This window comes from Xylocopa sonorina, chromosome 11 (genome assembly GCF_050948175.1).
Source record: "Xylocopa sonorina isolate GNS202 chromosome 11, iyXylSono1_principal, whole genome shotgun sequence".
NCBI lineage: Eukaryota > Metazoa > Arthropoda > Insecta > Hymenoptera > Apidae > Xylocopa > Xylocopa sonorina.
Genome location: NC_135203.1, coordinates 7,141,296 through 7,161,901, shown reverse-complemented (window position 1 = coordinate 7,161,901; position 20,606 = coordinate 7,141,296). Strand labels below are relative to the sequence as shown.

Here is a 20,606-nt window from a genome sequence, read left to right as displayed (position 1 = left end):
GTGCTATTGTTTACGAGCCATTGTACGATGCAGACTGAAAGGATCCCGCGAGTAGAGCAGAAGACGGAGCACGAACGATCAAGGTTGCTCGCGATGGATCCGCGGAATCTCTTATCTGATGAGGAAAGAAGCGCTCGACGCGTCCTCGTATAACTCTTTGTCCCGTGCCGGCACGACGAAACCGATTTTCCTCCGGCTCCATTTCGTTTATCGTTGTGCAAACAACGCAACGTTAATGAGCGCTGGACTTCGTATGGAATAGTACCGGTTCGAACGTGGTCGCGTCTAATAGCGGTGCGCTTCGTTCTCGACGCTCCGCTAACGAGATAATTTTCTAACGATAACGAGGGAACGAGGATGAAAGTGACCGTGCAAGGACATTAACTTGGCGAAGACGAGAGCCACGGTTCGAGTTCTCGATGCGATTCTCTCTTCGTTCCCCGTGCTTCTTCCTTTTTCCCTCGTGTATTTTAATTCCTTCGTCGTCCACGACGAAACCGTGGAATAACATGGAAATGAATACTTTCCTCGGAGACTTCTCATCCACGGACTTTGATCGCGAAACGAACACGCTCCATTGAACAGCGTAAACGGAGCGAGCATCGGTTCAAGTATATGAACGATTTCGTTCCCTGGGAATATTTCAACAGAGGAGAGAGGCAAAGGTAGAGGCTTCTTTCACCGTGGGCGTATCGAGTTTTTTATCGAAGCTTCCTCAGGAACAGTTCGCTGGTAAAGGAGACGCTTTTTAATTTGAAATAAATTACCCGACCGCTGAAGAGACGCGGGCGAGCAATACTATTGCTTGTACGTGTGGGAGTACCAAGTCTTTCGTATATCTTTGTAGAGATGAGTATTCGTTAAGAATATTCCTTTATTAAATACTCTTATTATCACGAGGCACAGAATTATCACAAACATTCCAAAGGAACAATCTCATTCATCCATTTAATCCTTTCAGCTGAATAAATCTTCAAGAATTGATTACTCAGGAAGTTAATTTCTTATTTAAGAATTTCAAGAATTGTCTTACTAAATAATAGTATACTCAGTAAATTCATCGAATCACACGTTCATGAGTTTGCTTCTCCTAGAGGGGGCCGTGCAACGAGATCAACGCTGCAAAACTGAACCTTTAAACCCACCGCACCACCGCTTTGACACCCGGTAACGAGTCTCGTCACGAAAACATCAAACACGCGATATGTTCTCTAAAACAGACCTCGCGGGCGGACAGCGTTATCAGCTCGTCTGCTTATCAGCCGAACAGCGTATCGATCCGTTTAGCATGGAACCAGTGTGCCGATTTCACTCGTAACCACCCATCGGTGGTCTGCTCTAAACCGGACACGGAATTTCCTCGAGGAGAGTGCTTTACGCGACCGGTCGCGGCATCGTTTTCCGGAATTAGGCCACGTTCCCGTGTTCACGTCGCCTTTACTTTCCATCCAACGACGCCGCTCTTCTCCCTACGCCGTATATGTGAGTTGCCTGCCAGTTTGTCCCTTTTGTAATTTCGCGTCGGCTCGAACAAGGCTTCTCCAGGAACAAAGCCAACGCACCGCCTTCGAGTTCTTCTACTTCGTCGTGTTCGATTGGAATTGGAGGGGTGTTACGCGCGAGTTTCGTGAACCGTTGGGGACGCGTCGAGAGGATGTTCGTCGGTTTCGTTGCGTTCGTTTTAGTGGCGATTTAGTAGGGTGTTCCGGAGTTGTGTACGTGTCGTGTTTTATAGTGGGTTTATAGCGAAGGGAGTGGATGGTGAAATATGTGGTAGAAGTCTCGGTTTTGTGTTAACCAGTGGTAAGCTAGAGTTATAGGAGTTAACCCTTTGGAACTTTGTACTCCAAAATGGCTCGGGTTGATGACCGTGGCTCGCCTCTCGAGTGCAGTGTTAAACTTGCATTCAGTGTTGTTTGAATGGTTGCTGAGAAATATTTTGAATTATTTGAGTATCTGGGTACTCGTATTAGTTTCGTAATTTTATTGATTAGTTAGTAACTGTATGTACGAAATTTTGTCTAGTCATCGATGCTGATTAATTGAAAGAAAATGGCAAGTGACAATCGTGATAGGAATCATTAGATACAATTGTATGGGAGTAGATAGTAGCGTTAAAGAAAAATGACTAGCAATATTAAGATAAAGGTGACAGAGCGTTAGCAAGTCGGAATAAAAGCGATCGGTTATATACGCACGTCGCGATCGTGGTTTGAATTTCGATGCGAGTTTTCTTTCAAAGGGATCGGACGAAAGAGTTTCGTTTTCCATCGACGTTACCGAAATTCGACGCAGAGTAACGTCACGCTAAATATTTACAGACTATTTCCATTTATCAGATATCGTTTGCGAACGTTTTACATGGTATATCTTCCGTGATAACGAATGTCATTGACAATGAGTCGTTTCGAAGTGTCAATAGCAGTAGAAAGCGAAGTGTCGTCATAAGTGTCTAATCCTGACAAATGCTTCAAAAAATCGTACTACTCCTCGTCGAATCGCTACATAATTCTATCAGCAATTATTCTTTGCTTCATATTGTACGATTACTTTATCAATTTTCCGTTCGAACGAACGGCTTATCAAGAACGTCTCAAATGGTAATCAACAATCGTTATCGTACAAAGCTATTATACTCTCGCGACGCATCTACGAGTTTCATTGCCGGCGTTAAACGAACTTTTAATCCGTGACAGGAGAAACGAAATTTCGTGGCCGCGAATTCTCAATGGCGACTTTCGAATTCAATGTTTTATCTGCGTACAGATCGACGCTCCGTTCAAAGATCCAAGGTAACGTCTCGTTGCATCAACCTCCATACGCAATGAGCCGCAAGTTTCCATTTCGCGAGGAGTTCGTTTCGAAGAAGTAACCCTCGCCCGTGAGAGGAATACCGGTTCTCGGCAAAGAAAACTCGTGGCGTTTTCCGCCGAGCGAAAACACGGGCCACTGTTCCCTTTTCTCGCTCGCGCGTAGCACAATCGTCGCGCGACGAAACGCGAACGAATCGTGTTTTTATTACGGCTATCGGGTCCCGAATAAAGAAGACTTGGCGCCTCATTAAAAATTAACGAGTTACCGCGGCTGCGCCGATCGGAGAAAGGAGGAAATGCGTTGTTACGTGTGCGCCGTCGAGTCCTTTATTTCACCAGCCCTACGACCTCCACCAGCCGAAGAAGCGTCCCTCCAGTCGATCATGACGTGAATCCTAATTGCCTTCGCCAACAGTGGCTTGGTAAATGTATCACGTACCACTGGCCGCAAAGTTTCCAGGCCAAGTATTAAAAACGACCCGGAGAATTTCGAAACAACCCCCTGGCTGCATAAAATTACCTGCCCGCATAACTTGCGAGCACAAACTTCGACTTTCTTCGGCCACGATTAATTCCTGGCACAACGGATCACGTACAGTCGATTGTAATGCACGATAGATCGCTTCTAATTACATCCAGTCGCTACACCCCGACTATTGCTCGTCTAAATCTCACTTGACTCACTGCTCTCCCTTATCTTCGTATAATCCTGTCAGACGTCGGGTACGAATTCTGTTTTACTGGAAACCGTGACTTCTGCTGCGCTTATTCACGACCAGTTAATTTTCGAGCTAAACACCTATCCAATTATAACATCCACATACGCGATGGCATGCATCATTGTCTAAATATACCCCATAGAGCCACCCTGTATCTGCACGACGCGTTGGACGGATCCCCAGCGCGTTGAAAGCCGTGCAAATCATCCGACAAGAATCTTCACCGGAAACGATAGTAAAAATATCCACAGCAAAGTTGGATAGCTCAGCGTGGAACAATTAAAGTTCGCGGAGTCGAGAAGCCGGGAGGACGTGTTACCGTCAGACCAGAAATCCGGGATACGGAATTAGCCACGGCACAGGACGCCGTGGAAATTGTGCTCAAGCCTCGACTGTGGGCACGTGAAACAGGGGGAAGCATCTCGAGGTTCTTCCATCCCCTTGTCGCGGTTCATCTCGCGGTTCCTCGTCGCTGTTCCCTTCGTTTCTTTTTTTTTTTTCTTTTCCTCTCCCCCCATTTTTCCGTTTCTCGTCAATTATAGGGGTCAGGCTGGAATTCCTCGAAACTAATTGGTTCCCCGCGCACGTCGCCACGGATTCTTTAGCGCTTTATTAGAGACGAGGCCCGAGAGATTTCGCTGGCGGAATCGACGAGGAGGTCGGGGAGGTCCCGAGAGGAGAATTTTAACGTTTGGCGTGATTCTGCCGGTAGATAATGCTGGATATACGACGAACGCCTAATGAAATTACGCGGTACCGAGAATCTCCGTTCGCGGAACAATAGCACCGCCGTTCTCTAATAAGTCTTGACAATGCGATCAGATGGACGCAATAAACGCGCTCTCCCTCGCGAATTTCACTTTATTCAATTCCTCTCGGCTCGTTTTCCCCTCGTGTGCGCGATATCATTGTATAATCGTTGTATAACGAAACCTCTTTGATTTCAGGATGATGCGAGGATGTTACCCTCTGATCGGTGGTGAAACGCAGTGACTACGGTGGTGTAGAAACATGGCTTTGACCGTCGTACCCTCGACCCGCGTTTTCAACGGAAACGGTAAGTTCCTTTGATCGACACAAAATGGAATTACCATAAATACGTCGATAGTAGTGTTACATATTGTTCACCGTATCTTAAACATGATTAATAATTACAGGAAAATGACTTATCTATCGCGCGATTCATCAGACAAGCCAGCGATCGTTTTCACTGCCTCGTTATAAATAAATGAAATATTCAGGACACGGTTACGCGCGCAAGGCGCCCTGAACCGGAAAAACAAATTTCCAAGCAAACGATCCGACTAACGAAGCGATTGGATCCGTTCTACGTCGCTGTATCGTGCGAATCCGTGAAATCATTTGCATCTCTCGTCGAACTGATTTAATTTCAGTTTCCAACGATGCGTCACGACTATTCGTGCGCGGAATGCGCCGAAAAATATAGTTGGAAAATCTATCTCGTATCTCTCGATCTCGTTAGAGAAGTTCATTAAGTCATTGCCACGTACGCGGCGATATCATGAACGGTCCAGCGTGACACATAAACGGGATCCCCACGCTGTACCGGCTAACGAACTTTGCCAGATTATTATTACCGGGCCTCTGGATGGTCGCCAATGGTTACAACATATTTCGGTTTACGCTGAGCGCCGGTCGTTACCCTCGAACAATCAGCAGCATAGGATGGAGCACAATCGATGCAACCCTCCAAAGATAGATCCTTTCTGTCGGGTCGATCGAGGAAAGACGAGACCGCTTCGTCTCGAGTGCCTCTGGGGTTGTGTTTGGTCTAAATCAAACAGCGATGCGTCGAAGGCCTCATGCGCGGTGCATCCACCTTGAAAAACGATGGCTCGATAAGAAGAAGGCCTGCTCCACTCTAATTGGGGTGCTGGTTCACGGGTCTAATTGTAATCATGGGTAGAGGAGCGGTTTGATTTGATGCTCTGTTTGCTTGGAGGAATTATAGCGATTGTTCTTCGAGTTGTAGATTTAGTAATTTATTAATTAAGGATGTAAAGGATCGTGGTATTTAGTCCACGGTGGAGGTATATTGAAAAAGTACTGCGAAATTTTTACTAATATTTATTTTATTTCTTATGATTCTTGGTACACCAGTGGGGACGCAGGCCTACGTTTCCGGTTCGCCTGAATCGAAGTGCCTTTGCTGCCCTTACGGCTACCACATCGATCTGGACTTCGTGCAATACTGCGAGGCGGTTGCAGCAGGAAGTGCCGAGGACAGGTCTAGCATCGAGAGACGCAAGAAAAGGGAACGTCGAAAGCAATGTCAGTCGATGGAGATACTGCTGGGCCTGGTAATTGATCGCTTCATTTCATAATTACACTGCTCGCCCCAACCACCGAACCGGATGCAGAATGCTCCATTCCGAAATTCAATTAAAGGATACTCCTTTCTTTCTCTCCATTTCTCTTCCTTTTCATTCTTTAATAAAACCGTCTTTCACTCTGTGATAATTGAAATCTCTCCTTTCTTTTCCTTCGCCTTTCATTCGAGATACCTCTCCCTGGATTCCCCTGCATTATCTCGGTCGAAGGTTCCACGATGTTCACCTCGAGATGGAATAAAAGACAGGCATAATAAACAGCGAAGATCGACAGCCGTCGGCGAAGGTCGTCTCGTTAAATTCCTTGGTAATTTTAATCGTAGGTGAGCCCAGCCCTGGTCGGAATAGAGGCGGAACTGCCGAAAATACCGCAGGAACCTGCTGCGACGAATGGCGTGTCGACTTTGCCGAGGTCGGGCCACGACAGGCAAGGGTACACGCAGGAATCGTCGGCCCTCGACCTCAGCGACGTCGTGGGTGACTTCGAGGCGACCCTGGAGCGTTTATCCAGGTCGACCAGCACTTCCGATAAACAGGAACGGGCAGAGAACGGTCAGACATATTTATCTTTCATTTTTCTTTTAATTCGATCGTTCCGTTTTTTCATTTCATTTTCGTCCTTGTCCCCGTTTGCACAACACGTTTACACGTTCATTCATAATTGAACGACTGACTGGTGGAATGATGGCATTCTATATAAGTACGCATTTATGCTTTGAGAAAACGCGAGAATAGCATTTGTACACACTCATATTTTCGAACCACTCGCTTCTTGAGTATTTCTTATACTAACGTCGTAATGGAAGGCTGTTTATCTATAGTTGGTGTCTAACGTAAAAAGAAGAAGTATTTTTTCGGTGCAATCGATCGTACTCAAGATTAATTCGATTGGTGAAAGATCGGTTAGAAAAAAAACACGAAAGAAAGAGATCTGATGATTTCACGCATATTTGATTTCCTCGCGCTGAATCCGCTCGGCCATCCTTGGATTCTCTATGGCCCAATGACCTGCTATACAATAATGCCGTAAAGAGAAATGTTTCCTTCACTTTTGAGAGCCACTATTTCACTGAAACGCTCCCGTACACCGGTTAAATAAATGCACGGGTCTCGCTAATGAGTTTCCCCCCCGCGTCGTTAATCACCGCGAGGTTTCCCAACGCGAAATTAATACACTTTTAACGGAAAGTACGATGGCGAAAAAAAAGAGAAGCCACGAGCGGATCGCGTAAGAAGAAAATGAATCTTGCATGCCATTTTTTTGCGAAACGATACGATATGCGATCGAGTATATACCCGGTCGAAGCGATAACGCAACGAAGAATCGTGTAATTACCGCCAGCTCGGAATGCATGCGGGCAATATGAAAATTTCTCTTTGACGATCGCATACGTAGCCTTCGCCGCATATTTAGCCGAGGATCCCTCGTTTCCGGGTTTTCGACGGGCCAGCATTCCGTGCGCCGGAACAGGTGGTCTATTTCATTATCCGTTTAACGGATCGGCGGGCGATCGAGCGAATAAAATTTCTCGCCTGTTAATTAAGATCGACTTCAAACTGCAGACGTCACGACGGAGAATCGAATAATTTCTCGCACCAATTGAATTCTGTCGACGAGCTACTTTTTCTCTGTACATTCAGCGGCAGTTCGATCGGAGAGTCGAAGAAATTTGAACGATAGACTCGATCTATATTTGTACATTTGAAGAATCTCGATTCATTCACAAATAGCGAACTCGCACAAAAGAGTTCTAGCGACGTCTAGCAATAAGAGGAGCGCCCTTTCACTGGAGTACACCTTGCAGATTGGCTCTTATTGAAGATGGCATAAAAGACGTCGCCCGTCGAGGATGGCTTCTCGCGCCTTCAGTTCACCGTCCCCGTGAACAGCTTAAACTTCGCACGGTTTTCGCTCTCGCTCGTAACAAAGCCGGTGGTTTTTGCTGATGGCTCGGTCGACGGGCTCGGTTTGACGAAAACCGTCGACAATCGCGCCGTTTCTCACGGGACCGCGAACTCTATCCTGGGACGTGCCCGATCCGCTCGTTTACAGGAAGATTCTCACGTTTCGCAAGCGGGGGCCCGCTCCTGCTCCCGTTTCCTGTCTTATCGTCCGACAGACAATAGAAGCCTCTGGAAACGGGAAGCGCGTCCTCCGTGGGGGAAGGGGATGGAAACGAGACTGTTTCTCCTCTTTGATTCCATTCTCTGATAAATTGGACTCCTCCGGTGCAAAGTGCAAAATCTAACAATGGGAACTGTGCAAATAAAACCCGTGCTGTAAAACGTAAACCGTTCGATAAAGCAGAGGCATGAAATCCCTTGTAAGTCAAATAAAGATTCGAGGAAAGGCAAATAGGTATTCCCGATTTGAAAGCTCCGAAGGGATAAAGTGAGACCCCGTTGTTCGTAGATTTCGTTAATGGTGTCCTCTCGTGGCTCTCAGGATTATGCTATCGTTGGTCCAAAGGTAAAGGAGGATGAATAAAAGCTTGACCCTTAAAGCACGGTAATATTCAACTCGTTGTCTATTTAAAAAATAACTTGTATTAGGTTAAACGAAGATAGCTCGAGTATAATGAATATCTATAATGATTTTCTCTGTACATTTGTAATTATGATCTGGGAAACATCTGTTCAGCGATAATAGAATAAATCCAAAATATGACTCGAAGGATTCAGTAGCCGTCAACGTTACACACGAACGACATTATTAACCCAGTACTACCACATAAGTTACGGCGAATAAACGCGGTACCGTCCGGTCGCACCGTTAAGTAATCGCGAGGAACGGTTGTTCGATACAGTTTCCGTGGTGGATAAATTGCGATTCGTTCACGCGGCCGTTCATCGCGTAGCCGGCTGTAAATCGCGGTTCAAAGATAGTCCCGGCCGTTTCTTCGCCGGAACGCGTCAGCAAAGTCGTCGGTGCGTGGCTGGAACCACCTGCTTCCGGTGCCAGTGGCGTCCGTTGCGCCGTCGCTTCAACGGCACCTGTGGTACAACCCTATAGCAATAACGTCCTGCACTGGCGTCCTTCTCGTCCATCATCCGGACCCATTTCTCGTGACAACTGTCGGATCTACACGCCAACGGATAGGAATGCCAGAATCGCCATCTTCTCTCTCTGTTTCATCTGGCTGTTCCCCGTTTTTTGCTCTGCGCCTTCGCGAACATTTTCAGAATTCAAATGTCGCTTCCTCGAGTTCTTTTTTTATTCTTTCGAGGTTTGGTTTGTCTTGAAGAGATTATTATTGAAATGGATTCGTTGGTGGTATTAGTCATTTGTAGATAAGGTTCTTATGGTTGAAAGTATTAGTCTGTTTGCGGTTAAGATTTTTTTTTAGGAAGATAATAAGTATCTTATGTTTTCCTTAAGAATATGTGTGAAAGTATATGCAAAAACTAGCAGCTTGATACAAAGTTTGAAAGTACGTGCAAGAAACGGCGAATACCTGCAAAAAACTTACTTAATTAGAGTATTCCATTGATTGTGCGACGTACGTACGTGTCTCGACATCGTGGTGGCAAAAAAGTGCTGGCGTCTTGCATCTCGAAATATCCTTCCAATTTAAACTGTTCCTCTACTTACATAAAACGATTACAAACTCGTCGCAAAAAATAACAAGTCCATTATCCTAATGGGACGAGTACTTTCTCTCCGCGTCGACGTCCTCGTCGGTGGGATTCTAAAGCCGACGAACTTTTCGCGAGCACGCGAAAGTGCGTCAAATCGAAGTAACACGGTTCATTAGCGGGTTCGTCGCGCGCGTGAAACTCGCGGAATAATACAATCCATCGCGGGAGGTAGCTCGCGTTGAAAACTCGTTTCGAAAACGCTTTAGCTCGCTCGAACGAGTATCGAGCGTCATGTTCGAGAGCGGCCGTAACGGCGATGTATAACTGGAATCCAATGAAAGCGGCCGGCTGGCATTATCCTGACATTATTAAAGCGTTAACAATACCGGAGCGCCGCGAGGATGCTTAGAAAGTAGAAAAAAGTCGGATGGGGCTGCCGCGATCCTCTTAATTTCGCTCTTGCGTGCCGTGGATATCAAAGTCGCGCGTACACGTCGCTGGAGATGGTAATTGAATTTTGCCAGGAACGAACAACCAACATCTTGTTTAGCAGTCTGCCTTCAGATTTCCTTTTCGAGCTATTACATTCTTTTTCGTACCATTTTTTATCATCTCTCCGACCACCGATTAATCAGTTCACTAATTAATTTCATAAATTGAAATTAGACATGAAATTAAATCGAACCACCATTAAAATCATAAAGTATACGTATCGTAACTGTTCCGTAATTTGTACCGCGAATGCCACTCGATGTTACAAGACAAGTGGTTAACCGTGAGCACCGCATTTCCCGCTGAATTATTCACTCTAAAACAACCTGATCCTGACTTGGTTTGCTCGCACGTGAAAAAAGGCTTGCTGCCAAAATACGTTCAACACGTTCCATAACGTACAAAAATAACACGTTCATAATGTGGCGACACGAATTCGTCGAGGCCACGGTTCCACGTCCGAAAATACAACTCGATTTACTATCGGAAAAGCGTAGTATCCTTCGACGTAAGAGGAGGGAAGGGTGAACGGGGTGGCGGAGAACGACGGAGGGTTGAAATTAGTTAGATTTTCGTGCGAGACTCGAACGTCGAGGCACTCTATTTAACTCGATTTGGAAGGTATGATGACGTGAGTTCATCGGGAACGCTAAACCATTTTGGTGCAACCTTGTCAGAGCAAGGTGGTCGCATATGGCGGTGTACACCTGCCAGACGGCCTAAGCGTTGCATTGCAACTGCCGCAACTGTTCTCTGAAAGGGCGAGCACTAAAATCGAGCATTTAAAACTGGCCACGATCGATGGGACGACCCGGGCCGGCGATCGTGACAACCGATGGGACAACTGGAAACGCCGTGACACGTGAAAGTGGTGGTCGAGTGAAAATCCACTGCCTACGGACGGTTTAACGTGCACTCGAGGTCGTATGAAATTTTATTCTGCATGGAAACGGCGGTTTTGACTGAACGATTGCGGTACGGTGTTTGTTTATACGATACCCGGTTAATATACTGCGGTCGAGCCTGAGTTTTCTTTTTTCTTTTCTTTTTTTTGCTACACCGCGGTTGAGTATTTTTACACTTCAAAGGAAAATACGAGAGAGAAAAACGTGGCTCGCTCCGATCAACGGTACGAAGATACAACGAGAATAGTAAATACTGCGAACTGCAGCATAAAGGCATCTCTAAATACCGTAACGATAGCAGCATACAAGAGGAGATATCGCAGCTAGGATTTAAATCTTCCAAAGTCCGTAAGAAATCTTCAAATCAATTTATTCCCTGCTATCTAAAGAGACAGATGACAACTCTGAAAACGGTTGCAATAAAATTGAATTTATCGATCGAAATGAACAAAAACACTCGACGATAAGGCGCCATTAGCTTTCGATCAAGGTCACTGGTTATCGATATACATGCGAATCGGCAGAAACCAAAATGTCAGCAGGCGAATCGAAAGAGTCGGAGAGGGTGAAGAGCAAATTTTTGTTTTCCGTGGCGATTAAGAAATCGGACGAGCGTGCACACGCGTACCTACACACGTACACGGCCGTCACGGTGGGCAAAGAACAGGAGAAGAGGCACAATTCCCCTCTCCATTCACCTCTTCGTGAGCAGTCGGAGTCCTGGTTGGCTATAGCCCAGAGTTCGGCGTCACAGTCAAACGCAAACAGTGGCCGGGGCAAAACAGATCGTGGCACGAATGCTCGAAAAACCAACGACGAAAGAGCCCCTGGACACGGCATGCGATCGTTCTCGATCGACGGGATCCGGATCGACGACTGCCCGCCCCTCTGAGCGTCGTTCCCGGGGCGACGCGATCGCAGCGGGATTTTCAACGGGATTCATCGCGCCATACCTCGATCGATCGATCGATGGGCCAACGAACGAACGAAAATATCGATGAACAACGAACTTTCGACGACTCGCAGCGAACAGTGGATCGTATGCGACGTATGGTTCCGAGTGGCGATGATCGGTTTCTAATGGATCAATAATCGACATGAATGGTTACCAGCTCCGTCTGGAGAACGCGGGAAATTGGAGCGACTTGGAGTGCGCGCGGAAAAGCTGAATGTCTTCGAGAGACTTCGTTGGTGAATGGATCGGCTCGTTTTTTCTACTGTGAACAAGTGTTCCATTTCGTTGATTTGGTTCTCGTGAATTGACTGAAGATCGTGCAGTGGTTAAATCCGTCAAAATGGGGGTGAAGAATTTTATTATGAAAAGGATACCCTTTTGCAAGATGAAGGCGAAGAGGAAATACCGTGAGTGCTCGTTCCTTCCTTTTTTTCGATCATTCTATTTTATTTGCATTCATTTTAAATAACAATATATTATATGCTAGCTGGAAAAGTTTCCGTACGAGACATTTAATCGTAGATAGTCGCGTACGTCTTGCGAAGCTTTTGTTTTTTAACGTGATATCTAAAACGCAAACCGATAACGAATTCTTACGTCACAACGATTTTCCTCGGGTCATGTTCTTACGATAATTAGCGCCTACTGCTTGCATATCGCACCGCGTGATCTACTACCTAGAAAATGAATTTTACCTGCTGTCACCAGCGGTTTTTCACACCAAACTACGGTTTCCAGCCATAAATCAACGAACGCTTGCGCTTAAAATATTCACGGAAGCCAAACGTCCACGAAAGATGGCGCTATGGACAAACAAAACTTAATAAAACGATACAATTTAATGTTAAACAATTAGCGACTGGTAGATTCGTGTTGTAACGGCGAGATAAACTTTTTCTCGCTCGAAATATATTAAGTGTCTGGTGAATTATAGACGGGGGGTATGCGCCATTAAGCGTCGAGGATAATTAAAAGATACTTTATCTGTAAGTCGAAGCATACGAGTAATTCATTATCATACCGATATCGGGGAACGCGTGTTACCGAGTGTTCGGTCACTTTGACCCCAGAAATACGTATATCTCCTCGTTCACCGCCGCCCCTCGTGAAAATAAAAGAAGAAGAAAGGAACGAAATCCGTCCGGCAATAGTCGACGGAAGAAGAAAGTGGAAGAGATTTAAATGAAAACGATCTGTCTGTGTGGCATGCAGCAGCTTAATTGGAGTGTTTATCGCCGAATCAGATAATATCGGAATGTACATTGAGATTAGCACGAGCGTAGCAGGAATCGTTCGGAAGCGTCCGTTTCTTTTTCTTTTCCCTTCTCGCCTGGTACGTTGAAGAAATCTTGCCGATTTCTTCGCGAGATTGCCGCACGTGCTCGGCCATTAGCGAGGATTAATTCGCGGCTTAAATAAAGAAAAATGAGCGGGGAACGCGGTGGAAAGGGAATAGGCATCGAGGTGCAGAACTGGATCCTCCTTTTAACGCGACTTTCACGGCCGACATCGACGGTTCGTTACTCCAACGGGACGCACGCTTCGCTTCTAATCCACATGTGCAACGCGCGCGAGAAACCAGCACGTCTCCTCCATATAAAGCGCAACGTAACGATTACGCGCCATTATTTACATGGCTGTTCCCGTATCCTTCGTGTTGTCGCGTTGCTCGACGCGAGGATCGTGCCGAGCCCTTTTAAGGATGTCGCAAACAGCGAGAAGTCTCGACGCGGCCAACTTTCCGTCGAAATTTTTCATAACCGCGATTATAGCGTGCCTGTCCCGTCCATTTTCGAACTTCCTTGAGTCGTACGACAATGCTGCACTGCGGTCGAACCGCTTAAATCGCACGCGAAGGTTGAAGAAACCGTGAATACCAAGGATGACGGTATTAGCCGATCAGGAAATTCTCTATTCGCATGTTATGGCCCATTCTTCGCGCCCCTTCGCACCCTTTTTGAAACCTAGGTGCGATTTGGCGAAAGGAAACATTCATCGTTGGAAAATTTAGCGACCTAACGGGATTTCCACCAGGTTAGGTGCTTGTGACGTCAAGAATCGTGGGTCACTGGTCTCCTGGACCCTTTGAAACCCTCGGTTTATGACGTCCGCGTTAACCATCCTGGCCGTCTATAAAAGTTTCTGACGCATTCTTTGTTACAATATAAAAGGAGCTCAGAACGGTTCCTCATTTTCGACCGCGGAAATAGCTTCGCTACCAGGAATATCGTAAACCAAGCTAGCCATTTGCACACCAGATGCGTTTCCTTTATTGTTATTATTCCTGGCCGGTGCTCGCAAATGAATATGATTTGTTTTGTAGAAAACAGATGCGAATCTATGAATCTGCTGACGCTAGAAGCAGTCAATAACGAGATTTCTTTTTCCGCATATACCTCGTGATATTTATCCAAGTGCATAATGCGTTTCCACGGTGCGTTCATAATCTATTAGAAAATACGCAGTCAGTGAAGAAAACGATTCGTATGGTAAATCGAATTTAATGCAGCTTCGCTGTGAAAATGATTATTTCTTTTTTAGTCACGCTTTGTATAGACGTCGAGATGTTTGACTTTGTACGAGTTATTCCCTTTTAATCAAACGGATTGATAAATGTCTGCTGTCGGTGAACCGAGCACGGGGAGGAAGGATTGCTAAACGACTTCGATACTTTCATTTTCTTGACAAATGGTAGATCAGCTCGGTTCCAAGGCGTACCCTTTGTATGTCAAATCGGCTGTCTCAATAACACCACGAGCCTCGAGATACTCGGTAACTGGGTATCCTCAAAAAGGTCAACGAGGTAGTCCTAGATTCCTCCGGAGCCTCAGCCGCTAAACTTTAAAAAGAAACGTCGAGCTATTACTCCTTAGACGATTAATTTCAAACAGAGAAACAATTCACTTCGATCGCATTTATATCGTAACTGATATAATTGTAACGATCAATCGTATAGTCGTTAATAACAATAATGTTAAGAAGTTATTCTAACTATCATGAAGTGTTCTACACGCATCAATGAGGACTCGAGCGAAGTCCAAGTATACTTCATGCAACTCTAATTGAAGTTTCAACCCCGTTTCTTTGCCTTCCAACCAATTCAGACGTTCCACCAGACGTTTATGTTTATCCTCTCGCACGAAGGTAACGAGTCATGTTCGCATGGTTTTTGTTAGCCAAACTCGACCACGATTGCCACGGTATGCTCGAGTGAACTATTTGACAACAGTTGTCGCAAATTTATCAGGACAAACGACAGTTTCGAATGCGTAAATTTGCGCAGGGTTGATTGGATCGATATGAAGGTAAATTTACACGAAGTCGCAATAAAGTTAAACGAACTTGGCGAGCATTCGCGCTCGCAAGGAGGGAGCTAAATAAAGCACCCACGGATTGATAGGCGAGCAGTTTTTACGACCTCGTCGTATATCTTCCATCGATTCTAAATGGAGCAAAAAAGTGGCACACAGAAACACGATGGACGAACGTTGTTTTTGCAGCCGCGCGTGACGCGGTTCGCGTGCGGCGAACCCTTTGGCATTAGGCCGAGCCCACCGCTCGTGTGTCACGACACCCGTCAAACGCATTCGAAATGCCGCGGCGTCTGGCACGTTTCTTCATTGTCCCAGCCCGTTTCCACGCAGCCACGCGACCCTTTACGCAACAATCAATTAAGAGAAGAATTGAACGACAGCGCAGGTGAACACCGCCGCGATGCCTTGCGTAACGACGCGATCGTTCAGAACGGAGCGCGCTTCGTTGCGGAGGAGGGTTGCACGCGGACGTCGTGCTGGCTGCTCCGTTTAACCTCGCGAGATATGAAAGAACACGTGAAACTTTCATCTATCCTAAATGAAAACGTTATTCGAGATATCTTCATGGCAGCGGACCTTCGTCGAAAAATTTGTAGCATGATTCTAGAGAACTGCGACTGCAATTTATAAATGCATAGTCATGCGTACGAAAGCATGAGGTCGTAAAAGCAAAGAGAGCCTCGTTATACCGTTCAATTTTCCTCCGCCAGCGTGTTCCTCCGTTCTCAACAAACGCGGAACGCCCGCCAGTATATCGCGTGCTCTGTAAAAAGTTTAGTAATTAAACATCGTGCTAAAAATATATCACCATATAGAACGTGAAATATTTTCCACGGTCGTAAAAATATTCTGCAGCCTTTCCACGAGCACCACCGTTTCGTATTTACATTTTCACGTCGAGTATTCCCAGCTTCTGCACAGCATCGGAAATATTTGTTCCCCTTGCCCCGATATCCATTGATGAATCGGACAAGGAGCTTTGGGTATCTCCATCGAAACGGCTCCCGTCGATTCGCCGCGATTTCAATATCCGAGGAAGGCATTATCGTGTCAAAGTATTGCCACGTTCCATAAATATTCATCTCGCGCATACCCGAACAAAAGAGCTTTGCCGTGCTTGCGAAATATGTGCATGAGTTTATACGTTGAATCAATTTGTACATTAACGGCCCCACTGAAATATTCACTCGGCTACGTGTCGAGGAAGGGATGTTGTGTCTCGTCAAACGGCTGGTTTATCGACGCTTACACGAACGCGAGACGAGGGGGTGGTTCTTCAAAAATTCGCCATCGGCAACGAAATATTCGTCCGTTTCATAAAATGTCAATTTACGCGTTGGCAAACTCGATTATGAGGTCCCTCGACGAATCGAGGACTCTTTAATTAAAGGGAGCATACCATTCCGCAAACGCTGAAGCGAAGTATTCGTTCATTTGTTTGGTCGACGTCGCATCGCTCGGATTCCATTCAGTGTTTTTTAACAGAGGACGCAGCACCGACAAGAAGCTTCATTTCGTTACAGCAAATCATATTCAATCCGTTTTCCAGATGCGGCTTAAATTAAATTATGCGCGAATTAAATGAAAGTAACAATTCCGCGCTGTAATTGTGCACTGATTAGCCGGACATGAAATGCGTGCGAGCGTCCACGTAGAGAGATACGTATAATTTGCATTTCGTTTATGAATACAAACAATTGTTATTCGTCCGATACGTTCGACGTGGCCGCCTCGTTTAAATGGAACGATAAATGTAACAAATAAATTCCGTTTCTCTGGTACAGCGAAAATAATAATAACGAAACATTAATTCAGATGGAACGAACACGGCGACACCGGTGCAGAACAATGCGCAAACGGAGCAGACCGGGGGTGATTTTGACAACGCGAGCGTCGGAAGCGGAAACTCGAATCTCAGCACTGGCGCGCTACAGGTAGGAGCAACAAGTACACAAACGAGACGCCAATAGAAATCATATGTATTACGTCGTGACGCGAACCTCTCTGTATTATTTCTAGAACATCCGAGAGCAAATGGCTGCGTCGTTGGAACGGATGAGGGAGCTGGAGGAACAGGTCAAGGCGATTCCCATGTTACAGGTAAACACACTCTCGCGGTTATTTCGCGTCGGATCTGATATGTTTTCCTTGGCGTGCGTCCCGTGAATCACGCCTCTGGCTCTTTCGACAGAGAGACATAATCACGTTTGAATCGTCGCTACGGACGACTATCTCGAGCCTTCGACTCGATAATATAATAAACTCCCCGAGCAAAAGGGCCGATTCTGCAAGGGGGGCACGTTCGTTGTTTGTAGAATCGGACACGCTCTGGAAATATACAGCGAATTTAACGTGTTTCTCTTGGCGCGTGTCTGTCGACGAGTATGAATCACACGTTAACTTCTTTCTATCCGTTGCGATACTTCCGTCAGGTAAGCGTAATTACGTTGAACCGCAATCTAACCACCGGCCGCAGCATTGGCACGTTTCGTGTCTCGTGGTTATCGGTGACATGGGACATTTGCCCGCAAGCAAGCTTTTCATTCACTAGACGTTCAAAGAAAATTAATATGAAGGAATTTAACCATTACCTTCCCACAATCTAGTATTAACGTCTAATTCCTTGACCCTAATTGGGCTCCAAGATCGAAGAACGTCTTGAAATTCAGAAAACCCTAATCACTCTGTAGTTCATAATACACTCTAAACCTCCTCGTCCATTAAGTCCCCGAGTTCACAAAGCCTGGAGCACTCGGATATCCAAATCCTGAAATACCCACAAATCTCAAAGCACCTAATCTTCCACTTCAAAGTCTCTGCTTTCAAATCCTCAAATCTTCCTGCAAAGACGTGGAAAATCCCAAAATAAGTATCGAAACTTCCGCATGGTGAAATCCCAGTACGTCCCACGACCGTACAAACCCGCAGCCACCCCATACGAATGCATCCCTCGTTGATTAGCTCAACCCACGCAGGTGCAAGTATCGGTGCTGAAAGAGGAGAAGCGAAATCTGCTGAGGCAAGTGGACGAGCTGAGGAAAACGAGCCCCTGCAACGAGACCGGGCTTTACAGGCACAGGAGCTATTCGTTCTCCGAACAACACCGTGGCTCCCAGCGAAATCTGAGGAACGCCACCACGCCGACCAGGGACATGGGAACGATGTGCGGCGTGATGACGCGGGACGTCGGTGTTTCGCACCAGCAGGTACGCCGTTGGCTTCCGTTTCACGCCGATTTATCGGCCGCTACGATCTGCTTTGTTTCTGTTTCAAACGCTGAGAGAAAACGCTCCGCCGGGAACGAACAACCGAACCGACGCCAACGAACCGTGGACGAAATTTGCATACCGATGCATGGGTACCTTCTAATTGGCCTCCGCGAAATACCTTGGCCGGGTGTTATTGCTTCTCATTGGCGGGCCCGGTGAGAAAGTTCGGCTGGAAACTCTTTTCGAAGGATGATTCCGTGGAATTAACTTTATGCAATTTCTACTTTTCGATTTTCTTATGAATATGCACGGCATTCACCTTTCTATTTGATTATCAGCATTTGCATGGGAGAACAACTTTTAATTGTTCCTATCGAATGCGTAACGAGTTGATCGTCGAATAGAAAGGATTAATGTAACAGAAAAAGGATTAGAAGTAAGGACGATGAAGGCTCGAAGGATTTTCTCACCGTGCCCGATGATTCGCTTAGATAAATCGAAGGAAACTTCGTGTCGAGACTTCGTTAGAGAACTAGCTGCGCGCCGGGTAATGAACTTTCGTTAGAATTTCCGTGGAAAGATGAACAGCATTCCTCTGATAGGCGATAATAGCGGTCTTATTGAATAGAAAATTTCGCACGATTCATAGTAACATTGTATTGTCACACGATCAGGTTCGGACACGCGATATCGGTATGATTACCAGCACACCTAACAAACAATCGCTGCAACGGAGTCGACTGCAGATCGAAGAAATTGTACCTGAAATGAAAGACCAGAGCGCGTTGTACGACGACCGGACACCGTCGACGCTTGACAAACTCTATTCGAGCGATTCTCGCGACAGTTGGAGGCCGACCTTAACCCGTAGCCAACTGACACACGAGGATGTAGCGCCTGAGACGAAAATGTTGAAGAATCGTTTGAACAGGAGCCCACTTCAGATGGAATCGATACCGCCGACCAGCCCGAAGCTGGTCAGAGAAGTGAAGAAATTTCGCGATACCCCGGTCAACACGAGAAACAGGCTGAAAGATCTGGTACACTGTCAATTCGTGATCGAGGACATAGCGCCGGAAATAAAGAAGGAAGTTAAGAAAAAGTCCTGCGGTACCACGACCAGCTTGACCATGAAGGACGTATTGACGAAAGAAGACGTCGCGGTTATCGTGGACGACGCTCTGGGGATTTACAAGAGCACCCTGATGAAGAACACCGTTTCCAGAGCTTGCCAATGTACCCCAGATCCGCCAGCGATAATCGAGAAGAAGGATCAGATCACCCAAGCGGCGGAACCGTTCAAAATGAGAACAAACGTAGGTGTGACGGTGAAGCCAAAGGTGTCTGAAATTGGAATCGAGGTCAGAACTGGTCCCGGGACTAGGACCATCGCTGTTGGTCCCGATCCGCTCGTTACGCAACCCCTGTCTCTGCACTCGATGAACTCGAAAAGTCATTCGTTTAATTACGGCGATGCCAAGCTGAAACGGAAGACCGCGAAGTCCGTCGGCGTGATGGTCGACGATCTGGTGAAGACCACGACGAAGAGCACGGACACTTCTGGTCTGGCGCCAAACAAACGGGAGTTCGGCACATCGCCGATAAAAAAGAAATTCACAGACGTCTCGGTCGGCGAGTCGATCAAACCGCACATATCCATCTCGTGCGCGGCCAACTATTGCGATAACTGTAAAGAGACGATAAAGAATCTGGCCAAGCAAATTATGAACAACGCTGAGAACAATATGAATCATCAGAACGCTAATCTCGTCTCTAGAATACCGAGGCCGTCCCATATACCGTTGAACAACACTATAGATCATAGAAGACAATTCAAACGGCAGGATACGTATACAAAGATACCATCCGCTGGTGTGATAAGATACGATTCCGATAACAAAGAACAATATGACAACAATAATCGGTTAGTAATTTCTTTAATAATGATACGCGTAATACCTTCTTGTATTCATTCTGCGATTCAATTACCCTTGAACTCAATGAAACGTAAAGATAATTGTTAATGAAACACCTATGCAACTGAAGTAAGTAATATCTAAATGTTTCAGAGGATTCATTCATTTTTTAAAACTTATTTTATTTGCAATCACTTGATGCAATTCACGTTGTATAGATGTAGGAAAATGCACTTGCGCCATCTGTGGGGTGGTGAGATTAGACTAAAGGGTAGTCTGGTAAAAGCGGTAGCACAGAACTTATTTAGCGCCATCAATCTATCGCATATTCAGTGACGATCAAGCGCATGTCT

General features: G+C 46.0%; 2 protein-coding genes across 5 annotated transcripts in view; one reads left to right on the top strand and one right to left on the bottom strand.

The window, feature by feature from the left end:
• The window catches only part of Kank (KN motif and ankyrin repeat domain-containing protein 2 kank), a 40,540-nt gene that overhangs the window by 16,915 nt on the left and 3,019 nt on the right, over nt 1-20,606 (top strand). Inside the window, exons 1-8 of one of the 4 annotated variants that reach the window (XM_076905181.1) lie at nt 591-611; nt 4,480-4,589; nt 5,654-5,853; nt 6,207-6,435; nt 16,944-17,062; nt 17,148-17,228; nt 18,104-18,334; nt 19,012-20,261. In XM_076905181.1, the coding sequence (XP_076761296.1) occupies nt 4,544-4,589; nt 5,654-5,853; nt 6,207-6,435; nt 16,944-17,062; nt 17,148-17,228; nt 18,104-18,334; nt 19,012-20,261 (2,156 nt within the window). In that variant the 5' untranslated portion in view covers nt 591-611; nt 4,480-4,543. Of the gene's footprint in view, nt 1-590; nt 612-1,386; nt 1,483-4,479; nt 4,590-5,653; nt 5,854-6,206; nt 6,436-12,024; nt 12,222-16,943; nt 17,063-17,147; nt 17,229-18,103; nt 18,335-19,011; nt 20,262-20,606 lie in introns of those variants that run through there. The other 3 variants (XM_076905180.1, XM_076905179.1, XM_076905182.1) reach the window with 3 other exon arrangements.
• Nucleotides 12,273-20,606, bottom strand: part of LOC143429476 (organic cation transporter protein-like) — a 97,208-nt gene continuing 88,874 nt past the window's right edge. The window contains exon 10 of the mRNA XM_076905193.1: nt 12,273-12,283. The gene's annotated coding sequence lies outside the window, so the exon portion shown is untranslated. The remainder of the gene's footprint in view (nt 12,284-20,606) is intronic.